The sequence below is a fragment of the Candoia aspera genome, chromosome 4 (genome assembly GCF_035149785.1).
Source record: "Candoia aspera isolate rCanAsp1 chromosome 4, rCanAsp1.hap2, whole genome shotgun sequence".
In the NCBI taxonomy this organism is placed as follows: domain Eukaryota; kingdom Metazoa; phylum Chordata; class Lepidosauria; order Squamata; family Boidae; genus Candoia; species Candoia aspera.
In genome coordinates this window covers 112,511,677-112,538,122 of record NC_086156.1, presented here as the reverse complement: position 1 = coordinate 112,538,122, position 26,446 = coordinate 112,511,677, and the positions used below count along the sequence as shown (strand labels likewise).

The 26,446-nt window shown below is 42.2% G+C and overlaps 3 gene segments (V, D, J or C); all 3 read right to left on the bottom strand.

Moving 5' to 3' along the window:
* Nucleotides 1-2,060: 2,060 nt before the first annotated feature.
* LOC134497137 (immunoglobulin heavy variable 3-21-like) lies at nt 2,061-15,667 on the bottom strand. The segment is given in 3 exon segments: nt 2,061-2,181; nt 10,530-10,842; nt 15,603-15,667. Coding segments are annotated over 3 exon segments (480 nt in total).
* Nucleotides 15,668-18,609: 2,942 nt separating this feature from the next.
* On the bottom strand, nt 18,610-23,964 carry LOC134497136 (immunoglobulin heavy variable 3-21-like). The segment is given in 3 exon segments: nt 18,610-18,698; nt 23,536-23,832; nt 23,919-23,964. Coding segments are annotated over 3 exon segments (432 nt in total).
* Nucleotides 23,965-25,511: 1,547 nt separating this feature from the next.
* Nucleotides 25,512-26,011, bottom strand: LOC134495876 (immunoglobulin heavy variable 3-21-like; the record flags this gene model as incomplete). The annotated part of the segment is given in 2 exon segments: nt 25,512-25,816; nt 25,908-26,011. Coding segments are annotated over 2 exon segments (351 nt in total), but the record flags the coding sequence as incomplete, so codon positions are not given.
* Nucleotides 26,012-26,446: the final 435 nt, after the last annotated feature.

Sequence of the window (26,446 nt, the reverse complement as noted above, 5' to 3'; positions counted from 1 at the left end):
GGCCTGCCTCACCCAGCTCATCCAATAACCCCCGAAGTTGAAACCAGAGCCTTGGCAGGAGAGATGGAGGGACTCTCCAGGCCTTCTTACATCCCCTCCAGATTCCACCAGCTGGGCCTCTGACAGGACACCTAAAATAAAAGTTGTTTTAATGAGTTCTCCTTTATGCAAGAATTAAAATGGAAAGAACCTGACTAGGGAAGAAGCAATTACCTCTGAGGACTGCTAGGAAGGAAACCAAATTCAGCCACAGGATCATTTTTGCTCCCGTTAAAAAAATAGAGGGGACTTGACAGGAAAGGATTCAGGAGAGGGCACAAACTTTGTGTTGGTGGGTGTAGCCTGAAAAGAGAAACCCACCTTTAAAGGGGAAATTGTGGCCCAATTTGCATATTGCTCTGCATAAAAGAGCCCCTCGGGGCATTGAGGTATAGATTTATTTCAACACACCGTTCACACATGGGACGTAGATGAAATTGCAGCTTTACACTGGAATAATTAAAGCTTCTGACACATGCTTCTCAATTAATGTAAGGGTTTTATGGTGACAGAAAGAAATCAGGCATTGAAATTTCCTCAAAAAGCCATGCTACAGTCCGGAAATAAAGAGGATGGCACATCGGAGTTCAAAATGGTTGCTCCACAGTTGTTCCCTTGACCACGTTCTTTGGAAGAAACCAAAATTAAGTCAATGCAGACCAAGCCATAAGGCCCAATTAATAGGCCACAGATCAATTTTAGATACACAACCAAGTCTCAAAGTTGGAATATAAATCATTGGAAGCCTGTACAATGTTTCTTAATGGTTTGGTTTTTAACTCAGCAGCCATATTGATTACAAATATTGGGGGGGGGGTTGGGTTGCCATTTTTAGGGTCTTCTTATCTGTTTTTAACTGCCCAGAGTTAATTCATAGTAAGACTCAAAAAGCGCGCTCTCCTACACTTATTCCATGGACTGAGAAACAAAAAGAAATGACTTTTCATTTTCCAAACAATTCAGTTTGTTCTATATTTAGATAAGCACATCTGTTCTCAACTCAGATGTGGCCTCATGGTGAGGAATGTAATCTCTTGGGATGTTAAATTTCCCTGAATTGCCTTCAGTGGTCTCTCAGGAAAATGAGAGTAAATGTAATGAAGCCTCCGAAGTGAGACAAGGCCTGTAGACCCTTCTTTTATTCCCCTCCCCCACGTCACCCCACCCATATGCAAAGCGATTCCATATGGCAACACTGCCCTCTGGTGTATAACCTGAGGAGGGGAGGCATCTCCATAACTTTCCCAGGAGATTATTGCATTTAGAAATGGTAATTAGGGCTCTGAAGTAATGAAAGAGCTCCACGGAACTTAAGCCAGTCTAGGGAGAAATCCAAAGCTGCTCTTTTGTTTATATGATAGGATATTCCTTTTGATGGGTTATTCTATGATATATTGTATTTTCTGGAGATGGTGTATTCTTATTTTTTCTCCTAAGTATCATGAAATCGTGTAAAAATGAGTTGGGAGGGACCATCTCGGTCATCTAGTACAAACCATCCCTAACTGGTGGGGAGCCAGACCCCCTCTGCAGACCCCCAACCAGAAGAGTCTGTTCCAGCCAGATTGAAGCAGGTCCCCCTTGTTCTTCCCTTGGCCTCGTTTTACTCCAGGCAGACTGGGTTGGAAGGGCTTATCATTGGTCAAAACCTGCTCTAAAGCAGTTCTGTATTCTCTCTGAGAGGAGAATAATTCTTAGCACCTCTTGTCCTTCTTCTACCATTCATTTGCAAAATATTTTGCTAAATATGAGTCTTAGAGGAAAGCATAATTTTATCCTCTTTTTATTTTTCTTTATTTCTTCAAACCTTTTTCCACTTTTTTTACATAAATTCCATTCACAGGACCCCTTTTGGCCATATCGTATGGTTCAAGTAAAGCAGAAGCAGTAACTCATTATACAGTCCTCTAGAAAAAAATGAGGCACTCAGTGCAAATCCAACCTTCTTTCCTCAACGTGGAGAGCTGTTCTGAGTAGCAGAAGGTATCTGCTTGGCTTCAACCTGCATTCTTGGCACTGTGTCATGCACAGTAATAGGCTGCCGTGTCCTCTGGCTTCAGGCCGTTCATTTCCATATACAGTTGGGTTTTGGAGTGGTCCCTGGAGATGGTGAAGCATCCATTCACTTTCTCCAAATTATACCTGGGATTTGAGGAGGTACCTATGTAGGCAACCCATTCAAGTCTTAGGCAACCCGAGGAGGAGGAGGAGGAGGAGGAGGAGGCAACGTAGTCTTCCTGTGTTGAGAAAGTACACTTGAGAAAGGGATCCTCAGATGAGCATCGCTGGCTCTTATTCTCTGAGGTTCAAACCCTCTTCCAATAATTGAACTCACAGATGCTTGCTCTTAGCCTGATGATATTTCTACAAATACTTCTCTACAGATTAGCAACTCTCAAAAGTGTATTTCTGCAATTAAGGCTGCATAGGCAGATATGCAGGATTGTAACAGGAGAAACAACAGAAGGATCAAAGGAGGGTCAGAGAAAACGGGAGCAATGAATTAGACTCCTTCTCTCATCCTTAAAACTGAGGACTTGAGCTCTGAGCCCTATTTTCTATGGGCTGATCTTGATGAACATGGAGCAAAACAAACTGCCTGGTTTGCAGTGGCTTCAAGGCAGATCTGAAAGCAGATGTGGGCAATTCAATTGATTTTATTACGGTCACTGACCAGTACAAGATACAATTCTATAAAAATATGCGCATTAGCATTTAGCCATAAAATATGAGCCATCTAAGTTAAAATAATTTTAAATTTGAGTTTACAATTTCATCCTCCTCTTTCTTCTATGAACTTGAACATCCTGATTGTTGCTTGCAAAAAAGGCTAATCTTTCTGCTCCTTGTTGCTTTCCATCTGTTGTATCTATGACATTACATTATTTATTTATTGTTATTATTTTTTACAATTATCAATCCACCAAAGAGGACCGAACATGTTTTTGCCAGTGAGGCAAGGCTGCCCCATTTCTCATCCATCCTAGCTTTCCTCATAGAAAATTGGATTCACAGTCCTCTCCTCTCCTCTCCTCTCCTCTTGACGTTTGTGGTGTGTTGCAGGGGAATATTTTTTTTTACCTGGTCTTCTTTATCATCTCCCTTCAACTTCACTGACTAAGTATGGTTTTCACTGGTATGAGCTGCTGTTTGTTCGTTCAGTCGCTTCCGACCCTTCGTGACTTCATGGACCAGCCCACGCCAGAGCTTCCTGTCGGTCGTCAACACCCCCAGCTCCCTCAGGGACGATTCCGTCACCTCTAGAATATCATCCATCCACCTTGCCCTTGGTCGGCCCCTCTTCCTTTTGCCCTCCACTCTCCCCAGCATCAGCATCTTCTCCAGGGTGTCTTGTCTTCTCATTATGTGGTCAAAGTACTTGAGTTTTAATATCATTCCCTCAAGTGAGCAGTCTGGCTTTATTTCCTGGAGGATGGACTGGCTGGATCTTCTTGCAGTCCAAGGCACTCTCAGGATTTTCCTCCAGCACCACAGTTCCAAAGGATCTATCTTCCTTCGCTCACATAGCATAAAATATTATCCTTTTTTATAATGCTATATATTAAATTACTATTTAGATAACTGTTTCTATGTTTTTAAGATCCTCTTTATCATGTCCACCCTTATGCCCTTTTCTCATTTTCTACCCCCCAAATTCTTTCACTGAGTTAAAGCCACACAAGTGTAGGACGAAAAGAAACAAAGAAACAAAAACAATATAAATTCATGTATTTAACAAATGCAAAATTCCTATTTGTGACAAAAAAAAGGGAGGGGGGAGGAACACTATTTCATCCTTTCCAATTCTTCTTCTATTCCCTTCCTTGATTTTCTTTGAGAATACAGGAAAAGAAAAGAAAAGGTAAAATATTGAGAATAACCTTTTCGTTTTGTTTTCTTTATAACTAAAATTTATCTATTCATTTTTATTAAGCATTCTAAACATGCAGAATGAAAAAGGAACTCTTCAAATGTTAAAAAAAACAACTTTAAAGTGTTTAGAAAAGGGACCATACAAGCACACTAGAAAACAAACTAAGAAAGAAAAAGGAAAGAATAAAATCTACCTTTCAGTTTATACTGATCAATAGTTAACTCTCTGCTAATAAATACACAGCTGCAATATAATCAGGACAATATAGGATTATCGGACAAGATGCAATTGCCAATATGTGTGATTGACGCAATCTACAAAACAGTTCTAAGCAACAGAATCTTTGCTCGGATATCAGATTGGCCTCCTCTCAGCTGGTTCTGCTCATGGAAAACACCTGGGGAAGTCAAGCAAGGGTTTCCCTCTTCTGTTGCCTCCATGACCAGCACTGTTTAATCTCTGCTTTAGCCTCATGGAAGCAGCAGCAGGAGGTGGCAAGTTCACACAGTCGCAGGCCTTATTTCAGCCATTGGCAGACCTCACAGTGGGCTCTCTCTGGACCATCCCTGCCTCCTTCTGACTGCAGATGGAGAGGGTCCTACACCTCCAGTTCAAGGAGGGAGCATCTCTCGGGGGCTTTAATTTCCCTCAGGAATATTTTGGATAACATTCATCCCTGACTCCTTCTCCTCCTCCTCTGCACTATTTTTGAAACAGGATTTCTTGGTGTGTCCTATGACTGATCTTGGGGCATAAGTTGTGACATTCGCAGAAGGAATGGGTCATGCTTTTGTTGGCAGATGCTGGGAAAGCCTTTAGCCCAGGAGAGGTCAAAAAAGTCACACACCAAGCATTTCTATAAAAATAATTTATTTACAGAAAGCAAAACAAAAACAAAACATATTTAAAGGACTTAGCTCCCCTTTGGAGCAAGCCTTGCTTGGATACATTGCCGGCAGAGAAAAAAAAAAAGAGGAAGTAAGAAACAAGTCCGGGCAGGTTTCCTCCCCCCAGGCTATTTTGCATGAAGCACGTGAGAGGAGACAATCAAATACAACCTTTTCACCGGCCAAAATGATTAGGTACAACAGCAGCTTAATCTGTTAGTAGGAAAAACTCAACAGTCCCCTTTTTACACTATAGATTAAGACGCAAACCAATCTTCTCTGACAACTTTATATGTCTTTCCATTCACATTACTTTACCATTATCTCCCCTTTGGTTTAACAGAAAGCTACCGTTCTTCTTCCTGTGTTTTTCCAAACCTAGGTTGTTATAATTCCAAGGCTTTTTAATGTGAAATGGCTTTTCATGCAGGCTTCAAAATCAAGCCTTTGTTTTTCTGTTGATGTGAACAGCAGCAAATCATCAACATAAATGCACAGATACATACAGCCTTGTTTGTCCTTCTTCATATATACACAGGGATCTGCTTTTCCTTTTTCAAAACCAAAACTCTGCAGTTTTTCATCTAATTTTTGGTTCCAGGATCTAGCAGCTTGTTTTAACCCATAGATTGACTTCTGCAGTTCACAGACTAGATTCTCCCCTTTTTCATAGCCAGGGGGTTGCTGCATGTATATTCTGTGGTCTAAATCTCCATAGAGAAATGCAGTTTGAATGTCATAGTGGTTAACTGACATTTCTTTTAGTGCAGCAACTTTTAACAGTAATCTAATTGATTCACCTTTAGTAACTGGTGCAAAAGTCTTGTCAAAGTCTAAATCTTTCCTTTGAGTGAACCCTTTTGCAACCAACCTTGCTTTATATGTTTGGATTTTGCCATCAGCATCCCTTTTCAGTTTGAAAACCCACCTACAACCCAGACAGCATTCATTGGGAGGTAGATTTACCAGTTTCCATGTTTTATTTTCTTTCAAGGATGCTAATTCCTGTTGCATGGCAGAATGCCAATTTTGTGCAATCTCAGGTGGTAAAGCATTCACTTGTTCTAAAGACTCAGGTTCTGTGAATATGTGAAAAGCCTTTACTGTTTCAGCCTGAAAACGTGATGGAGGAACGCCTTTATTACTCCTCTGAGATCTACGAGGTAATACAGGGCTTAAATTTTGACTCCTATCACTTTCCTGAGAAGCATCTGTCTCATCAGACAGATCTTCAGTTTGCTTTTCTGGTTTAATGTCCTCATCAGGCAAAAGATCACTATCAGCAAGTCCTTGCTGTTCTCTTGTGGGGGTCAGTTCAACTGGAGAGCTAGAATTTAATCTCCCCCAGTTTTGTTCAGCAAAAGAAGCGCTTTTGCTAATTATTAATTTCTCTCCCATTATGAACCTGTAGCTCCTCTGGTTTTGTTCATAGCCAACAAAGATGGCTTTCTTTGTTGTGGGGCCTCCTTTCCTTCTCTGCTGTTTTGGGACGTGAACCCATGCAGTGCTACCAAACACTCTAAGATGGTTTACCTTTGGTTTCACACCATAAAACAAATGGAATGGAGTGTCCTGAATCACAGAGTTATACAACCTGTTCTGTACATAAGTGGCAGTAGATATGGCCTCTCCCCAGTACTTAAAACATAATCGTGAATCTTTTAACATGCATTCCATCGCATTTTGCAAGGTTCTGCCCTTTCTTTCAGCAACACCATTTTGCTGAGGGGTGTACAGGTTAGAAAGAATTTGTTCTATCCCCTTTTCCACTAGGAACCTTCTGAATTTGTGAGAAAGGTATTCTCCTCCTCTATCACAATGGAGTGCAGATACAGGCCTAGGGAATTATCCATTTGCCCATGTCACAAAACTTTTAAATTTCTCAAATGACTCATCTTTATGTTTTAAGATGTAGATAAATGTGTATCTTGAGAAATCATCAGTGATGGTCATTGCATTCCTTGCTTGTCCAAGACTTGGAGCAAAAGGACCAATAATGTCAGAGTGTACAATTTCCAAAGGTCTAGTAGTAACTCTGTCTCTGTGCTTACTCACAGGAGCTTTTAGCGTTTTGCATTCTTTGCAAACTACACAGTCTAAGTATTTATCACAGGGTTTTATCTTTAGGTCAGCACACAGCTGTGGCATTTGTGCTATATACTTGAAATTAGCATGACCAAATCTCCTGTGCATCAGGTGTACACATTGGTCATGATATGGTGTGTTGCCAACTGCAGCCTTGCAGCTTGGCTTCCTTGCATTTTGCACAATGTACAAGGAGTCTTTTAACATACCAGTAGCACACAATTTCCCATGTTTACGTATCTCACAACCATTTTTCTTAAATGTTATGATATACCCTGTTGCAGCCAATTGTGCCACAGATAAAAGGTTTGATTGTAAATTTGGCACATACAACACACCTTTTACAGTTTCTCCTAAGCAGGATAAATACAAGTCACCTTGTCCCATAATTTTGGTCACAGACCCATCAGCCAAAGATACACTTTGTCTTTCAGTTTTAGACAGTGACACAAAAGAGCTTTTACAATTACATAAATGACAACTGGCCTCAGAATCTAACACCCATACATCAGAATTACCCTTCTGAGCAACCTGTGCAATTTGGGTTGTCTGAAGAGCCTTCTTCTGTGTTGCCCTTGTGTCCTTCTTCTCTGTCTTTCTACTCTTGGGTCTCAAGGCACAGTCTCTTTGCAAATGTCCAGCTGAACCACAAGTGAAGCATCGCTGGCTTGCTAGCACTGTGGCCTCAGGTTCCAATCCCTTCTTTTCCCTCATTTTCTGGTCTTGCAGCTTTCCAGAAGAGATGGGGGGGGGATCTTTCCTCTCTCTTCTCCCATTCAGCGAGTAAGCGCTGTGTAACATACGATGGGGTGAGGTCAGCTTCAGGCATAGCCTCCAGGGTACAAATCAGCGTGTCCCACATTGCATTTAGTGAGGACAGGAGGATATAGGATTTTGCGAGAGGTGTAAATTCCATTCCTCTCTCCTGCAGCTCAACAAACAGCTGCTGAATATAATGCAGGTGCTCAGGAAGGCTATCTCCTTCTGCAAGGTAGGCTCTGTACAGCTTTTTCATCAGAGTAACTTTACTCCCTGCTGTTGCCTTTACATATAAGTCTCTCAAAGCGTCCCAAAGTTGCTTTGCAGACAGCATGCCTCGCACATGGTCTAGCTGATTGTCCTCAACTCCCAAGATAATGGTGGCTCTAGCCCGCTCATCCTGTCTCAGCCATTCAGCACTGGGATTTTGGGGGTTTTGCTCACCAATTTGCAGCCAAAGATTCTCTTTGTGAAGATACATCTCCATCTTCAGGGCCCAATTCAAATAGTTGGTCTCTGATAGGCGCTCCAGAGGCATCGCTGAGGGCTGGGAGGTAGCCATGGCTTCTTCCTTCTTCTGCAAGTCAGCTCAGCTAGCTTCTTTGTCCTGTAGACCGGCAGTTTCTGGAAAATCTCCAGGCGGCTCCAAAGAAAATCTTCACAGGTCTTTGCTACCTGCCTTTAAATTGTGCATGAGGTGTGGAGCTGATCTCTTTTTTCTCTCTGGGTTTTACTGGGCTGCTCACTGGGCCCATAACCTGTTGGCAGATGCTGGGAAAGCCTGTAGCCCAGGAGAGGTCAAAAAAGTCACACACCAAGCATTTCTATAAAAATAATTTCTTTACAGAAAGCAAAACAAAAGCAAAACATATTTAAAGGACTTAGCTCCCCTTTGGAGCAAGCCTTGCTTGGCTACATTGCCGGCAGAGAAAAAAGAGGAAGTAAGAAACAAGTCAGGGCAGGATCCTCCCCCCAGGCGATTTGCATGAAGCACGTGAAAGGAGTCAATCAAATACAACCTCTTCACCTGGCCAAAATGATTAGGTACAATAGCAGCTTAATCTGTTAGTAGGAAAAACTCAACAAAAACATGACTCAAAAACAACAAGAAACTTTAATAACTAATTCAGGTTCTACAATAGAAAAAAGATTAGATACTTAGGAGTAAAATTATCAACAAATAATATAAATATTATTTCAAACGAATTAGCGGAAAATCTGGAAGGAAATAAAAATTGATATGGAAAGGTAGTGAAAATTACAATGATCTTTGCACAGAAAGATATCCGTAATCAAAATGAATGTATTACCGAAGATGCTATTTCTTTTCCAAACATTACCAACTCTAATCAATGAAATAATATTTAAAGTATGACAAAAAGATATCTCATTTTTTATTTGGCAAGGAAAAAGACAACGAATTAAATTGATTTTTTTACAAGATGCTAAAGAAAGAGGAGGGTTGGGGTTACCAGATCTTAAATTGTACTTTGAAGCTTGTTGCTTTCTGGGGATAAGAGAATGGTTAACGTCAGAAAATCCAAACCTTCTACAGCGAGAGGGACATGAACTTAGATGTGGGTGGCTGCATCTATTTGGAATGAAAAAGCAAAAATGAACAAGGAATTGAGAAATCATACTATTAGAAAAGTATTATTGAGGGTTTGGGATAAATATAACAGTAGATTATTACCAAACATACCAGTGTGGATATCGCCACAAGAAGCTTTTGCAAGGAGGGAAAGTTTAGATGATAAGATAAAATGGTTAAGATATAAAGATCTGATCAAATATGAACGAGATACACCTGTGCTAAAAACAAGAGAAGAAATAGGAGGAGAAGGACACCGGTGTCATTGGTTCACATATATGCAGTTAAATGAACGATTTAAATGAGATAAAAAAATATATAAATTTAAAAAAGAAAAAACATAGATCGAAAAACAGTTATGTATAAATAATGAGCATATTATGACAAAGATGTAGAAAATATTATTACAATTAAATCAAGAAGTTGAACAGGTCAAAGAGTGTATGATTAATTGGGCAAGAAATTTTGGTTATAACATTTTATTAGATAACTGGAAAACAATGTGGACAAAGCCATTAAAATTTACATTGTGTTATCATTTATTGGAAAACTTGTATAAAATGATGTTCAGATGGAACCCAACTCCACAAAAAGATGCAAAATTGCATAAAAACGTTTCTAATGTATGTTGTAAATGTTCACAAAGGGAAGGAACATTTTACAAATCACTTTGCCTTCTCCCAGTTGGAATGCAAGAAATGCATGAAAACAAAGGGACAATCTTCTATCCTCCCTAAATTTGTATAAAAATTTTGGATAAAGGTGATACACTATCCATTCACGTAATATGGATTTTTTTTAAAGAATTTTGAAATTGTGGGCAAGTCCTTATAGGAGTCAAGACAGGCGTGTTGAATAATTCTTACCTAAGATATAGAGCAAGGTTACATTTTATAAATAAAAACCTAGCATTCCCATGTGGAGGTTCTGGTGATGATTTTCATAAATCACAGATCAAAATCTACAAGGTGAGATCATAGGAGTTATTTCAGTATTTTCTTCCATTTAATTTTCCTGTTGTAAGAAAAGAGGCTGAGCGATTCCAACCTGAATTCCTGATTCTTTCAGGAGGGTACTGAGATTTGCCATTTTCTTCCTATCCAAAAGGAGAACAGCTCCCACAATGCCCAGGCCAGGATCAGCTGTTGGTCCCTCTTGGCACTCAGGCAGCTTTCTCAGGTCCCTCTCAAGTCTCCTGGGAAAATCCAGCCATCTGGGTCTGAGCTGACTTGCAGAGCTGAACTGAGGAAGGGAAAGTTTTTGCTGGGCTTCAGACTCACTTCCTCCCACTGTGTCTCCTGCACAGTAATAGACTGCCGAGTCCTCCGGCTTCAGGCTGTTCATTTGCAGATACAGCTGGCTGCGGGAATCGTCCCTGGAGACGGTGAAGCGTCCCTTGACTTTGTCTGAGTAGTAAGTGGTAGAGTCAAGCATCTCTGGATCTATGCTGGACACCCATTCCAGGCCTTTCCCTGGAGCCTGTCGCACCCAGCTCATAGGGAGAACACTGAAGTCAGATCCAGAGGCTTGGCAGGAGAGACGGAGGGACTCTCCAGGCCTTCTCACATCCCCTCCGGACTCCACCAACTGGATCTCAGACTGAACTCCTAAAGAAAACAAAGGTGTTTCAATGAGATCTCCTGAATACAAAAGCAGAAAATTGAGGGAAATTCTATAGAGAGGGAAGAATTACCTTGGAGGACTACTAATAAGGAGAAGAAGTTTAGCCATGGGATCATTTTTGCTCCCTTTAATGAACGGAGGGGAATTGGCAGGAAAGGATTCAGGAAAGTGCAAACTTTGTGTTGGTGGGTGTAGCCTGAAAAGGTGAAACCATGGGGCGCTTTTAAAGAGGAAATTGTCTGTCAATTTGCATATCACTTGGCATAAAAGAGCCCCTCAGGGCATTGATGTCATAGATTTCCTTGCACAAATCTGACACTGGGGATTTTCAACATAAATTTCCAGTCCTGCAAAAATTGAACGCATTTTTTTTTTCTGTGACGACATAGGAGAAAGGCAGGTTTACATTAGAGTAATTAAAAGAGGGAGAAGCCAAATTTCCCCACCTCTCCAAAGGGATTCAAGGCAACAGAGAATGAACATCCCCTAAGAACTTTTGGGAGAGACATTTTAGAGCTAGAACATGAAACCAACAGTGCATCTGAGTTTGGGAGTATTTCCCACCTTGCTTGCCTTTTTGAAGACACCCAAAACAATGCCAACCTAGCTATGAGGCACAATCTGTGCGTTGGAGTTGAATCAGAGAAATCACGGGGAAATAAAGACTAGACAGAGCCAATAGTGTGTTCTTTGCTTCTCAGATTGGTTTTTAACTCAGCAGTTGTTTGGATTTTATATACTGCTTGTTTTAGTTTACTATTTTGTGTTCTGTTCTTAACAGTTGCTGGTTGCCCAGAGTTAATTCAAATAGATAGGCAGCCATATTAATTGAAATAATAACAATAACAATAATAATGATTAATAATAATAATAGCAACAATAGTAAGTCATGACTTCATGGTAAGGATTGTAGCCTCCTGAGATGTGGAATATTCTTGAGACTTGTTCAGTGAACGATTACGGAAGTACGAAAAAAAAGGAATGGTGCCCCCCAAATGAGGCCGTCTCCAATGGCACTTGCTTTATCTCCCTACCCCACCCCCACCCCAGACACAGACCATGGGATTCAGTGTGGCAACGCTGCCCCCTGGTGTGGGAAGTGAAGAGAGCAGCCCTCGGCCCAATTCCACACAGACATTTGTTCCAGGCAAAATTCTCCTCAGTACGCCTATGGCTCTTTGGATGTTTGGAAGGATTATTCCACATTGGCATTTCCTGCCTCCAGCCATGACCCTATATCATATCCCATTCCAGTATCCTGTCTGAAGCCAGTATCATCCAGATCAGATCGCAAGCAGTGAAGTTGCAATTGGAAGCTTCAGGCCATATTAATAATTATGTCTTTCCTTCCAGCAAACTCTCTGGTTGGATACCTGGAAAAAAAGAGTCCTAAAGATCTCACTAGAGGGCTGATTTCTTCTTCTGTTGTATATGGACAGAAGACATCCCCCTGTAATGGGAACAGAGGAAACAAATTGGGGCAAAAGTATTGCATTTGTCCTTCTCCTCTCATTCCACCTCCTACGCCCTATAGGAGTTGGCCGGAAAATTGACAGAGAAACCCAAGTTATTTTTATAATAAATTACATTTTGATGAAATAAATTAGAACCTATAGTTAGGTATACATTAGAATTCAAAGAGCATCTTTTCAGAATTTTCAGGGGGAAAAAGGTGGAGAGAAGTCCAAGAGGAGGGACGGATAGTGCTCCCTCAACATCTTGCCACCCCTCCTTGGAGCTCACTGCAATGTGTCACTGACTATGATCACAATTTGGAAATGAGGAACAAGTGATTGATCTCTGTGAATGACCAAAGGAGCATTTCTTTCAGGGTAAGTAAAACTGTGCATTGCAGCTCTTCACCAATTCAGAACAGAGTTTCAAGAATCAATTCTTCAACCCAATATGGACAAGAATTGTTTGAACACCACTGGAGTAGACACAAAATTTGGTCCTGAAATTGTGGTAAACCACTGTTCTTATCTATGGCTTGTGAAATAAATTAGAATTGATTAGATTCCAGCATAACACTAGTGAAAGAAAGAAAAAAAATTGCAACGTGAAATTTCTAGGTCCACTCAACTCCCAATGTTAAAGTGAAGGAAACCACATTACCATCAGCTTGTCCTTCTGTAAAAAGTCTTTCTTTTTTAAAGTATTTTTTTCCTGTTTTTTTTTCCCATCCTAATGGAAAAAAGCTCCCACAATGCCCATGCCAAGATCCGCTCATCATTCCTCTTGGCAATCAGAAAGCTTTCTTGGGTTTCCCTCAAGTCTCTCAGGTCTCTCTGGCAAATCCAGCCTTCTGGGGCTCAGTTGAATTGCAGAGCTGCTCGGACGAATGGCAGGTTTGACCTTTTCATTGAACTTTTAAGATCATTACAGAAATGAAAAAATGTGACTCCAAAATGAGACAAATGAGACACTGGATTTATTTCCCCACCCTGCTGCACCCTGTGCATAGCCAATGCAATAATGTGACCACACTCCCCCCTGCTGTAAACGTTCAGGAGGACAGGCATCTACCTTTTTTTCCAGGATTGTAACTGAGGCAGAGAAGGCATGAAGGTTGTCCAGGAGATCTAGGCAGGTCTGTTGTCCGTGGTGCCAGGCTTTCACAGGCCATATAAACACCATAGACACAGACATTGGGTTTGTCAGGGAAGACACCAAGGACAACAGACTGGCATTTCTAGACTGTGAGGTTCTTACTGGGACCTGTGGCAAGGTAGAAATACAGATGTACAGGAAACCCCCACACACAGACCAGTACCTGATGTTTGACTCCCACCATCCATGGCAGCACAAAATAGGAGGCATCAGGACACTACGTCACAGGGCAGAAACCATCCCCACCTCCATGGATGCCAAAAAGAAAGGAAACCAGCACCTGAGGTCCTGTGGGTATCCTAATTGGGCCTTCATTAAATCTAAGTCTACCCCTAGACCTAAAACAATGGCAGACAGGGCTGAGACTCAGAGTCAACGGAAGAACCTGGTCCTTACTTACAGGCCGGCGTGTCGGAATGGATAAAATCAATATTTGGAAAACACCCCATACCTGTATTTTTCAAACCCACTAACACACTGAGACAGAGGCTTGTACACCCTAATGATCCAACACCGAAACATAAGAGGAGCAACGTAGTAAATGCAATCCAGTGCAGGGAGGAGTGTTCTGAGCTGTACTTTGGGGAAACCAAATAGCCTTTACACAAGAGGATGGCCCAACACAGGAGGAGCAACAGCACAGGACCAGAATCAGCAGTTTACCTTCATCTAAAAGAAAAAAGACACTCATTTGAGGACAACAATGTTCACCTTTTGGACAGAGAAGAAAGGTGGTTAGAGAGGGATTCAGGAATCCATTCTTGCCAAAGTGGAAAATCCTTCCCTCAATAGAAGCGGAGGCCTCAGACACAACTTCTCCCCCATTTTTCATGCTGCTCTTTCATCAGTCCCCAGGAAGATTAAGACCACCAGGAAGGCCACTCTTAACGATCCACTCGGGGATGAACACAGGATCTAGGAGTAAGACATCCCAAACACAATCCACACCTCCATGGCACAATTAACAGCCATTCAGGTGCAGGGACAATGCAGCCACCTTGGGAAACATATATGGGGTCCCCTCACCAACCTTGGCCCAGACTGAAGTAGCTACCAAAAAGAAAGAAATCCAGTTGCCATGACTCAACCTACAGACAGTTTCCCGTAATAGGTCATTTGGATACTCAATCCTTGTTGACCACTTGAGGCCTGACCTTTGACTCTGACAAACACTGAAAAAAACGATTTGTTACCATTGATACCTGGCTACCTGGCATCTCTGTGACTTGCTCCTTGAACAAGAACAAAATACCAACAAGGACTTCTGGGAAGGAGGTTCATAATTGACATAGTTTGAATCTCTTGGCTTTGCCCAGCTGAGGGGAGAGAGGCTGGATTAAGGGAATTGAATATACATATATTAATGTGGAAAGAATGAGAAAAGAGCAACATTTAGAAAAGAATTGAATGGGGGAGAGTTGGCGATATGGAGGACCAACAGAGACTGAACTGCAAAATTTGTCCAGGTAGAATTGTAGGTAAAGTTTTTAAACTTTTTTAAAAACAGCCCAGGTTATTCTACTGCCCTGAATTTTCTGCAGTCTCCCCTACCATACTGCTAACCAGGTTCCACAGTGAAAATGCTAAGGTCAGGCCTATATTCCCACTTGCTAAGATGGAGATTCATCTGCTGCTTCTCATTCCAATTACACAAATTCAACCTCCTGAGATGGAAGGAACTTGCAGGGCTGCTCAGAGGAAGGGAAGGTTTTTTCCAGGCTTCAGACTCACTTCCTCTCACTGTGTCTCCCGCACAGTAATAGACTGCCGAGTCCTCCGGCTTCAGGCTGTCCATTTGCAGATAGATTTGGCTTTTGGAGTTGTCCCTGGAGATGGTGAAGCGTCCCTTGACTTTATCCAAGTAGTAAGTGCTAGATGAGTCTGTAGTTATGTGGGCCACCCATTCCAGGCCTTTTCCTGGAGCCTGCCTCACCCAGTCCATCCAGTAGCTGCTGAATGTGAATCCGGAGGCTTGGCAGGAGAGATGGAGGGATTCTCCAGGCCTTCTCAGGTCCCCTCCAGACTCCACCAACTGGCCCTCTGACTGGACACCTAAAAAAAAAAGTATTTCAAAAAGGTCTTGTATGTACAAGAATTAAAATGGAAACATCCTGAAGAGGGAGGAAACAATTACCTCTGAGCACTGCTAGTAAGGACACCAAGTTTACCCAGAGGATCATTTTGCTCCCTTGAATAAATGGAGGGGAATTGACAAGTGAGTGTTTGGGAGACTGCACAAACTTTGTGTTGGTGGGAGTAGCCTAAAAAGAGAAACCCTGGGGCTCCTTTAAAGGGGAAATTTTGGCCCCATTTACATATCGCTCAGCATAAAAGAGCCCCTCGGGGCATTGAGGTATGGATTTCTTTCAACACACCTTTCAGATACAGGACATAGGAGTAAGGGCCTCTTTAGACTGGAATAATTAAAGCAAGATATGACTGAAACTCATTTCAAGAAAGTGTTTTTAGGTGACAGAAAGAGATCATGCACTGAAATTTCCTTAAACAGACACGTTAGAGCCGGCACATCGGAGTTCAGAATGGTTGCTCCACAGTTGTTCCGTTGACCACCTTCTTTGGAAGACACCCAAAATAAGTGAATGCAGACTGAGCCATGAGGCCCAATTTGTAAGCCACAGTCGAATTAGGCATACACATCCAAGTCTCAAACTTGGAATCAAAGAAATAATATTGGAAGCCTTAGGGGTGTTCCTTATTTGTTTTGTTTTTTACTCAACAATCTTATGGATTTCATATATTGGTTGCTTTTTGGTTGCCATTTTGTATGGTCTTCTGTGTTATTAACTGCCCAGAATTAATTCATCTTACGATTCATAAACCTGCCTCTCCTACAATTATTCCATGGACTGAGAAACACAAATAAATGACTTTGCATTTTCCAAACAATTCAGTTTGTTCTATATTTAGCAAAGCACATCTGTTGTCAACTCGGATGTGGCTTCATGGTGAGGAATGTAATCTCCTGGGATGTTAAACTTTCTGGAGGTCTTTTCAGTGATCTCTTAGGAAAATAAGAGTATATATACTGATGTCTCTGAAATGAGACAAGGCCTGTAGACCCTCCCTTGATTCGCCTCCCGCATCGCCACCCGAAACATATGCAAAATGATACAGTGTGACAATACTGCCCCCTGCTGTAAAACTTGAGGAGGGGAGGCATCGGCATAACTTCTGAGAAGAGTCTTCCATTAAAAATTTAGGGCTCAAAATAAACGAAAGATCTCCTGGAAGCTATATTTACTTATTCATTCATTCATTCATTCATTCATTCATTCATTCATTCAATTTATATTGCCACCCATCTCAATCTAGTGACTCTGGGTGGCTAACAACAATAAAAACAGTGATAATATAAAACAATAAAAACAATAAGAAAACTTAAATATAAATATAAATACAGCCGAGTGATCTTAAAAGCCACCGTAACATAACCATGAAACAGGGCCATTCCCGCACTCGGGGACCCAGGCCTGGGCACAAAGCCAGGTCTTCAAGGCCTTCTGAAAAGCCAAGACAGGCATGTTGAATTATTCCTACCTAGGATAAATATCAGGGTTATATTTGATGAAATAAAAATCTAGCATTGCCATGTGGAAGTTGTGGGGCTGATTTTCCTCAATCATAGATCGAAAACTACAAGGTGAGACCATAGCAGTCATTTCAATATTTTTTTCCATTCAATTTTCCTTTTGAGCATAGAAGCTGAGCGATTCCAATCTTTCTCCCACCTGGAAGTTAGTGGGGCAGAAGGCAGTCGAGGCCTCCCTGGGTGGGGAGGGGGTGGCAGCAGGAACTGCCAGGCAGCTACCAAAGGCAAGAAGAGAGTCCAAACTCAATGGACCCGGGAGGCTTCTGGGAGAGGGTCTCTGCAATTCCCAACTTTTGGTTTTCTTGGCTCTGCCCAGCTGTGTGGAGGGAGTGTCAGGATTAAGGGAATTAAATATATATTAATGCCGAAGGAATGAGAAATGAACAACATGTAGAAACAAGTTTAACTGAGGAGAGATTGTGGTATTCAGAGAACTAAATGGGAATGAACTGAAATATTCATCAAGGAAGAAATGTAGGTCATGAGTCCCTATTTGTTCCTCTCATGAAATTTTAACTTAAAAAAAAAAAAGCTTCCTAGTATATTCTCCTGCCCTATTATTTCCTTCTTGTCCCTCAACCAAGTGCTAAGAAGATTAAACACTGTTTTTTCCAAGATCAGCTCTGGGCTTCCACTTCTTTTCATGGAGGTTTATCTGAACTTTCTTGGTTATAATACATGCATTGAACCTTCTGTGACTGAATCAACTTGCAGAGCGACTCAGAGGAAGGGAAGGTTTTTGCCAGGCTTCAGACTCACTTCCTCTCACTGTGTCTCCTGCACAGTAATAGACTGCTGTGTCCTCTGGCTTCAGGCTGTTCATTTGCAGATAGAGTTGGCTTTGGGAGTTGTCCCTGGAGACGGTGAACCGTCCCTTCACTTTGTCCGAGTAGTAAATAGTACTGGAACCTGGATTTATGTATGCCACCCATTCCAGCCCTTTTCCAGGGGCCTGTCTCACCCAGTACATGTAGTAGCTGCCGAAGTCAAATCCAGAGCCTTGGCAGGAGAGACGGAGGGACTCTCCAGGCCTCCTCACGTCCCCTCCAGACTCCACCAACTGGCCCTCAGACTGGACACCTACAAAGAAAGGTGTTTCGGTGAAATCTCATGTATACAAGAATTAAAATAGAAAGAAACTCTGTATAGAGGGAAAAATTACCACTGAGGACTGCCAAAAAGGACACCAGGTTTAGCCACAGGATCATTTTTGCCCCCTTTAATGAATGGAGAGGAGTTGATATGATAGGATACAGGAAGGTGCACAAGCTTTGTGTTGGTGGGTGTAACCTGACAAGGAAAACCGTGTGTCTCCTTTAAATGGGAAATTTTGGGCCCATTTACATATCACTCAGCATAAAAGAGCCCCTCAGAGCATTGAGGTATAGATGTCTTTCAACACACCTTTCACATACAGGACATAGGAGAAAGGGCAGCTTAGACTGGAATAATTAAAGCAAGATCTGACAGAACCTCCTCATCCAACTAAGGGTTTTAAGGTGACAGGAAGAAATCATGCCCTGAAATTTCCTTAAACAGCCACGTTAGAGCCCAGACATGGAAAGGATGGCACATCGGAGTTCAGGATGTTTCCTTCGCAGTTGTTCCCTTGGCCACGTTCTTTGGAAGACACCCAAAATAAGTGAATGCAGACCGAGCCATAAGGCCCAGTTTGTAAGCCACAGTTGAATTTTACATACACATCCAAGTGTCAAAGGTGGAATTAAAAAAAATCATATTGGAAGCCTGAAGGGTGTTCCATATTAGTTTGGTTTTTAACTCGCAGTTGTATGGATTTCATATCTTGTTTTTTGTTTGTTTTGCTTGCCATTTTTTATGGTCTTCTTATGTGTTATTCGCTGCCCAGAGTTAATTCATACAAATACTAATAAAAATGCCTTTCCTACACTTACCCCATGGACTGAGAAATACAAATAAATGACTTTGCACTTTCCAAACAATTCAGTCGGTTCTTTATTTAGCAAAGTACATCTGTTGTCAACTCAGATAGGACTTTGTTGTGAGGAATGTAATCTCTTGGGATGTCAAACTGTCTTGAGCTCTTTTCAGTGAACTGTTAGGAAAATGAGAGTAAATATAATGATGCCTCCGAAGTGAGACAAGGCCTGTAGACCCTTCCTTGGTTCCCCTCCCCTACCCCCTCCCCCTCCCCCTCCCCACACATATGCAAAGCGATTCCGAGTGGCAACACTGCCCCCTGGTGGAAAATATGAGGATCAGAGGCATCTCCATAACTTTCCCAGGAGATTCTTGGATTAAAAAAATAGGGCTCAGAAGAAAGGAAAGATCTCCAGGAAACTTAAGCAGGTCTAGGGAGAAATCCAAAGCTGCTGTTTTGTTATATGATTGGAAATTACTTTTGATTGGTTACACTAGGAGATAATATATTTTCTGGAGGTCATTTATTCTTTTGCTTTTTCCTCCTAAATGTCATGAAACCATGTAAAAATGAGTTGGGAAGGACCATCTAGGTATAAAGTTCGATTGTGCCCCTGCCTCTAAAAACAAAACTTATGCAGAGCCAGAAGGGGAAGACAAAACTTAAGGGAGAATTGAGGAATTGGAAACCAGGAGTGACTCAGCAGAGCGGGAAAATGTGGAGATGCTGATTGGGCAGAAACTGGAGGGAGATTTAAACCCCCCAATCAGTGCTTGTGAAAGGAGAGCTGAGAAGTGAGCAAAGCGAAAGGCAACACAATTGGTGTGATGATTGCCTTAATCCCAATAAAACGCTCAGACTTCAAATCAAAGTTTAGGTTCTGATTTTATTTAGAATACAGTGCAAACAGGAAGAAAGCAGAGAATGAGAAAAGCACGCCTAAAGTCAAACTAAATAGCCCCACTTCAAACAGTGTCCCACCCACCCCCTTCATTCATTACAATCCCCCATTCCCAGGTGCTCCTAACGAGCTCTGCTGATCAACGGGCAAAAAGACCTTGACATTAAAAAGATAACCCAAACACATTCCTACACGGCACAGGCAGACAGAGCTCTCCATACAAGGTTTACCAGCAGCACCCTCCCAGCCAGGAGCACGCATCAACACTCTGGCATGCGAACCATTATGATGCACAGGAACATTGAAATGGGGAACATGACAATTGGCTACTGAGGAGAAATGGCATTAAAAGGATCAGATAAAAAGGCTTCCATGCCAAGAGCAAGCTGCCAGAGACAACCGATCCACAGAGCTCACCGCTTCCTTAGGAGAGTCCTTACCAGAATGCGGAGCCTCGCCTGTAGCTGACACGGAATCAGAGCCAGCTCCTTCTACTCATGGACTTACTACCTCCTCCTCGCACTGTCCCAGCCAAGTCCTGTATTCCCTCTGCAGTCAAGCCTTGTTCAAGCAACCTAGCCAAGCAGCATCGTGCCTTCCGATCCCAGCTATGCCTCGCTGAGTCCAGCCATGCCTTTCGATTTAAGCCAAGTCTTACCAAGTCCAGCTTTGCTTTCTGATCCAAGGCATATTTTGCAAAGTCCAACCTTACTCCCAGACTCAAGTCTTGTCTTGTCGAGTCCAGTTGTACTTCCAGATTCAAGCCTTCTCTTGCCAAGTTCATCTGTGTTTCCAGATTTGAGCCTCATTCTGCCGAGTCCAGCCATGCTTCCAGATCTAAGCCTTGCCTTGCCAAGTCCAGCCTTGTCTCCAGATTCAAGCCTTGTCTTGCTGGTCCAGCCGAATCCAGTCCTGTCTCCAGCTCCCAGCTCTCTCTTGCCATTCCAGCCAAGTCAAGCCCTGCCTCCAGTTCCAAACCTCATCTAGTCAGTCCACCCAAGCCTTGTCTCGCCTCCAGTTCGAAGCCTAGTCTAGTCTTGTTGCTCCAGCAGAGCCCTAACTTGCTGCCACGGTCAAGCCTAGCCTCACCTCCTTGCTGGTCGCTGCAACTTTGACTTGTCTTCCTCCACTACCTGGATGGACTTGAGTGAATAGTGCTATTTAAAATATGAATTCTTTTCTGATGCAAATAGTTAATTGTAAATAAGGAACTCCCTTTTGTAGTCTGCCTGGCTGTCTCTTAGGCCAAACAGGACACTAGGTCATTGAGTAAAAACCATCCCTGAGAGGTGGGGAGCTGACCCTCTCTCCAGACCTCCAACCAAAAGAGGCCATTCTAGCCAGATCAAAGCAGAGCAGCCCCATTCTTCCCTCACCCTCGTTTTACTCCTGGCAGTCAAGGTTGGAAGTGTTTATCATTTGTCAAAATCTGCTCTATACTAGTTTTGTATTCTGTCTGATAGGAGAATAATTCTGAACATCCCTTGTCCATCTCCTACCATTCATTGAGGGTGGATGACTGTAGTTTTATTAAATATGGGACTTAGAGGAAAATATAATTTTATCCTCTTTTTATTTTTCTTTATTTCTTCAAACAATATTCCACTTTTTTTACATAAATCCCATCTCTACATTCACAGGACCCCTTTTGGCCATATTGAATTGTTCAATTAAAGCAGAAGCTATAGCTGAATATACAACATCCTCAGAATAAAAGAGGCACTCAGTGCATTGACCTTCCACTTTTCCTTGAAGGTATATTCCACTGAGGAGAGGAGAGGAGAGGAGAGGAGAGGAGAGGAGAATTGTCCCTTAATTTACAAATGTCTTTGGATATAAAAGTCTCTCTCCATTCACATGATAGATTTCTCTGAAACTATTTTGAGATTATTGGCAACTTCTTATAGGAGTCTGTTCTGTGAAGTGTCCAACCAGTGATCAGGTGTCCAGGCAATTGGTTCTTTTAGATCCAGAGACAATAAGCACACCAGTGGATAAAGAAAGGTTAAGCTTTGTTATAAACTTAAGCAAAGAGATCTAAACAGAAACACAGTTTAACCAGAAACAGTCTAGGCAGATTAAACAGAAAATATAAAAAACATAGCATAAAGAAAGAGAAATCATACATACGAAGCAATCTGATCCTATTCCCTTTAGCTGCCTGGAGCTTCCTTAATAAGGACTGCAGGAATACCCCTTAGGATGACAATTTTCTGCAGCACCCAGTGTGCAGAACCTGCACACAAGCTCCCAAATTCAAAAGAACATTCCTCTTTTATCAAAGTCTGGACCTCAAAACTCTTGACCAGGTTTCTGTGGTACCAAGGCTGCAGGACACTACCTTGACCTGTTTATCACATCATCTAAGAGCCTGGGAAGCTATACAGATAATCTAGTGCCTAACAAAAACAATCTGGGGGGTTTCTCTTATCTCTCCCCCACTCATAAAAGAGATATTTTCTGGAGGGCTGTTGGAGGAGTGGACTTATTCTCCACCCCATGCCAAACAGAAATTAAATAACAAGCCTGTTAAATATCTGTAGAACTTAATATAAACTCTAATCTTCTTTGGTGAGGGAGGAAAATCAAAATATGTCACTTAACTTCTCGAAATAACAAAGGTCTTCCACATTTCCTCTACGCTCCACCCCTGGAATATTTTAATTAAGTATGAGAGATTTTTCTATAAATATGGAGTGTCAATAAAACAAGAGTTTTTTTATTTTACTTATTTACTTATTTATATTTCAAATTTCATCACCAACCATCTCACTTGAAGAGCGACTCTGGGTGGTTCACAATAAAAGGTTATGTGATTTAAATAAGCAATCGAGAATGATAGGCATACCACAGTGGTTGAACTTCCACATGTCAGAAAGTCAAGTAATCCATTTATCACCAAACTTTTCCCAAATGGCTGAGAAAGATAATTAATCATTTTTTCCCATATTTATTTCCCATTTAATTTCCATGTTGAGCAAAAAGGCAGAGCAATTCCAATCTTCCCCCCACCCGGAAGTTAGTGGAGGGGATGGCAGGTCGAGGCATCCCTGGGTGGGGAGGGGGTGGCAGCAGGAACTGCCAGGCAGCAACCAAAGGCAAGAAGAGAGTCCAAACTCAATGGACCCAGAAGGCTTCTGGGAGAAGGTCTCTGCAATTCCCAACTTTTGGGTTTCTTGGCTCTGCCCAGCTGTGGGGAGGGAGTGTCAGGATTAAGGGAATTGAATTTATACATTTATATGGAAGGAATGAGAAATGAGCAACAGGTAGAAAAGGATTTAACTGAGGAGAGTTGGTGGTATTCTGAGAATCAAATGGAATGAACTGAAATATTCATCAAGGAAGAAATGTAGGTAATGAATCTGTATTGGTAGCTCCCATGATTTTTTATTTTTTTTAAAAAAATAACTTCCTAGTATATTCTCCTGCCCTAATTTCTCCTTCTTCTCCCACAACCAAGTGCTAGCCAGATATCAAACTGCTTTTTCCAAGATCAGCTCTGGGTTCCCACTTCCTTTCATGGAGGCTTATCTGAACCTTCTCAGTTATAATACACAAACTCAGCATTCTGTGACTGAATCAACTTGGAGAGTTGTTCTGAGGAAGAGAAAGTTTTTGCTGGGCTTCAGATTCACTTCCTCTCACTGTGTCTCCCACACAATAATAGACTGCCGAGTCCTCCGGCTTCAGGCTGTTCATCTGCAGATAGAGTTGGCTTTTGGAGTTGTCCCTGGAGATGGTGAAGCGTCCTTTCACTTTGTCCGAGTGGTAAGTACTGGAACTTGGATTTATGTGGGCTACCCACTCCAGGCCTTTCCCTGGAGCCTGTCTGAACCAGTTCATGCCATAACTGCTGAAAGTGAATCCGGAGGCTTGGCAGGAGAGGCGGAGGGACTCTCCAGGCCTTCTCACATCCCCTCCAGACTCCACCAACTGGCCCTCAGACTGAGCTCCTAAAAAAAATAAGCGTGTTTCAATGAGATCTGCTGTATACAAAAATGGAAAATAGAAGGAAATTCTCTATAGAGGGAAGAATTACCTCTGAGGACTGCCAAAAAGGACACCAAGTTTAGCCACAAGACCATTTTTGCTCCGTCCAACAAATGGAGGGAAATTAATAGGGAAGGCTTCAGGGAAGTGCACAAACTTTGGGTTGGTGGGTGTAGCCTGAACGGGGAAACCATAGGGCTCCTTTAAAGAGGAAATTGTGTGTCAATTTGCATATTGCTTGGGATAAAAAGAGCCCCTCAGGGCATTGATCTCCTAGATTGCCTTGCACACATCTTACACTGGTGGTTTTCCAGTCCTTTGAAAAATGTAGGCAAAGGGTCTTTTTTTATGGTGAGGACATAGGAGAAAGGGGACGTTTACATTAGAGTAATTAAAACAAAGATATGCAAAAATTCACCACTTCTCAAAAGTGATTCAAGGCAACAGAGAATGAAGATGCACTATTTTTTTTTTTTGAAAGAGACAGGTTCGAGATAGAAATTGCAAAGAACAGCACATCTGAGTGCTGAGCACATTTGTCTACCTTTTCTCCCTGTTTGAAGACACCCAAAATAATTAAATGCTGACCCAGCCATGAAGCACAGTTTATAAGCTGGAGATGAATCAGGGAAATCACAGGGAGAGAAGAACTCAATTGAGCCTGTGGGGTTTTCCTTGCCTATTAGACTGGTTTTTAACTGGACAGTTGCATGGATTTAATCTATTGCTTGCTATTTTGTGTGGCGTATTTATCAGTAGCCCAGATTTTATTTGGCAAGGTGAGCAGCCCTACTAATTGAAACAACAACAACAACAACAATAATGGCAATAGTAATATCAATATCATATACTAATTAAAATGTCAGGAAATACACTCTCTCTGTGGACTGGGAAATATTTATAAGTCATTTTGCATTCTCCCAAGATTTCAGTCTGTTGTCAACTCAGACATGGGTTCACAGTCAGGGTTGCGGCCTCCCAAGATGTGGAATTTCCTTGAGACCTTTTCAGTGACCGATTACAGAAATGACAGAGAAACAACTAGACACTTGTTTTGTCTCCCCACCCCACCCCCACCCCACACACAGCCAATGGGATTCAGTGTGGCAGCGCTGCCCCCTGGTGTGGAAAGTGAGGAGGGCAGGCCTCTGCCCAATTCCCCATGGAGATCCTTTCCGGGCAAAGATGTCCTCCATGTGATTATGGCCGTTTGGATAGTTAGAAGGGTTATGCCACAGTTGCATTCCCTGCCTGCTGCCACAGCACTCTATGACACCCCATTCCAGCATTCTATCTGAAGCCAGTCTCATCCAGAGTGGATTGCAAACAGAGAAGCTGTAATTGGAATCTTCCAGGCCATATTAATGATTTTTAGTTTCCTTCTAGCAAACTCTCTGATTGGATACCTGTAACAAAAGAGTCCTAAAGTTCTCACTAGAGGGCTGATTTCTTCTCCTCTGATATATGTACTAGCTCTTTGTTCCTCTTGGCACTCAGGACCCTCTCAGGTCTCAGGATCCTTTCTCAGGAGCCTCTCAGGTCTCATTGGAAAATCCAGCCAACTGGGGCTGAGCTGACTTGCAGAGCCGCTCTGAGGAAGGGAAGGTTTTTGCCAGGCTTCAGACTCACTTCCTCTCACTGTGTCCCTCGCACAGTAATAGACTGCTGAGTCCTCTGGCTTCAGGGTGTTCATGTGCAGATAGAGTTGGCTCTTGGCGTTGTCCCTGGAGGTGGTGAAGCGTCCCTTGACTTTGTCCGAGTAGTAAGTACCAGAACTTGGATTTATGTGGGCCACCCATTCCAGCCCTTTTCCAGGGGCCTGTCGCACCCAGTCCATGTTGTAGCTGCTGAAGTCGAACCCGGAGGCTTGGCAGGAGAGACGGAGGGACTCTCCAGGGCTCCTCACGTCCCCTCCAGACTCCACCAACTGGGCCTCAGACTGGACACCTAGAAAAATAAAGGTGTTTCAATAAGGTTTCCTATGTACAAGAATTAAAATGGAGAAAAAAAAAAAACACTGTATAGAGGGAAGAATTACCTCTGAAGACTGCCAAAAAGGACACCAAGTTTAGCCACAGGATCATTTTTGCTCCTGCTAATGAATGGAGGGAAATTGACAGGAAAGGATTCAGGAAAGTGCACAAACTTGATGTTGGTGGGAGTAGCCTGAAAAGGGAAACCTTGGGGCTCCTTTAAAGGGGAAATTGTGGCCTAATTTACATACTGCCTGGGATAAAAGAGCCCCACAGAGTATTGACATATAGATTTATTTCACACACCTTACACATATGATTTTGAGTTGTTGGGAAATCATCAGAAAAATCAAGGACAGATTTACATTAGTGTAAGAAGCAAAATCTAATAAATCCTCCACAATTCAGCAAAACATTTAAAGGAAAGAGAAAGAAAACACACACTGAGAATATTTTAAAAAGCCACGTTAGAGACCGAAGATGAAAAGTGCAGCACATTTGCTCCACAGTTGTGTCACTGACCATGTTTTTTTCAGGAAACCCAAAGAAGCTGAAGGCAGACGAAGCCATAAGGCACAATTTTCCATCACAGTTGAATTACATT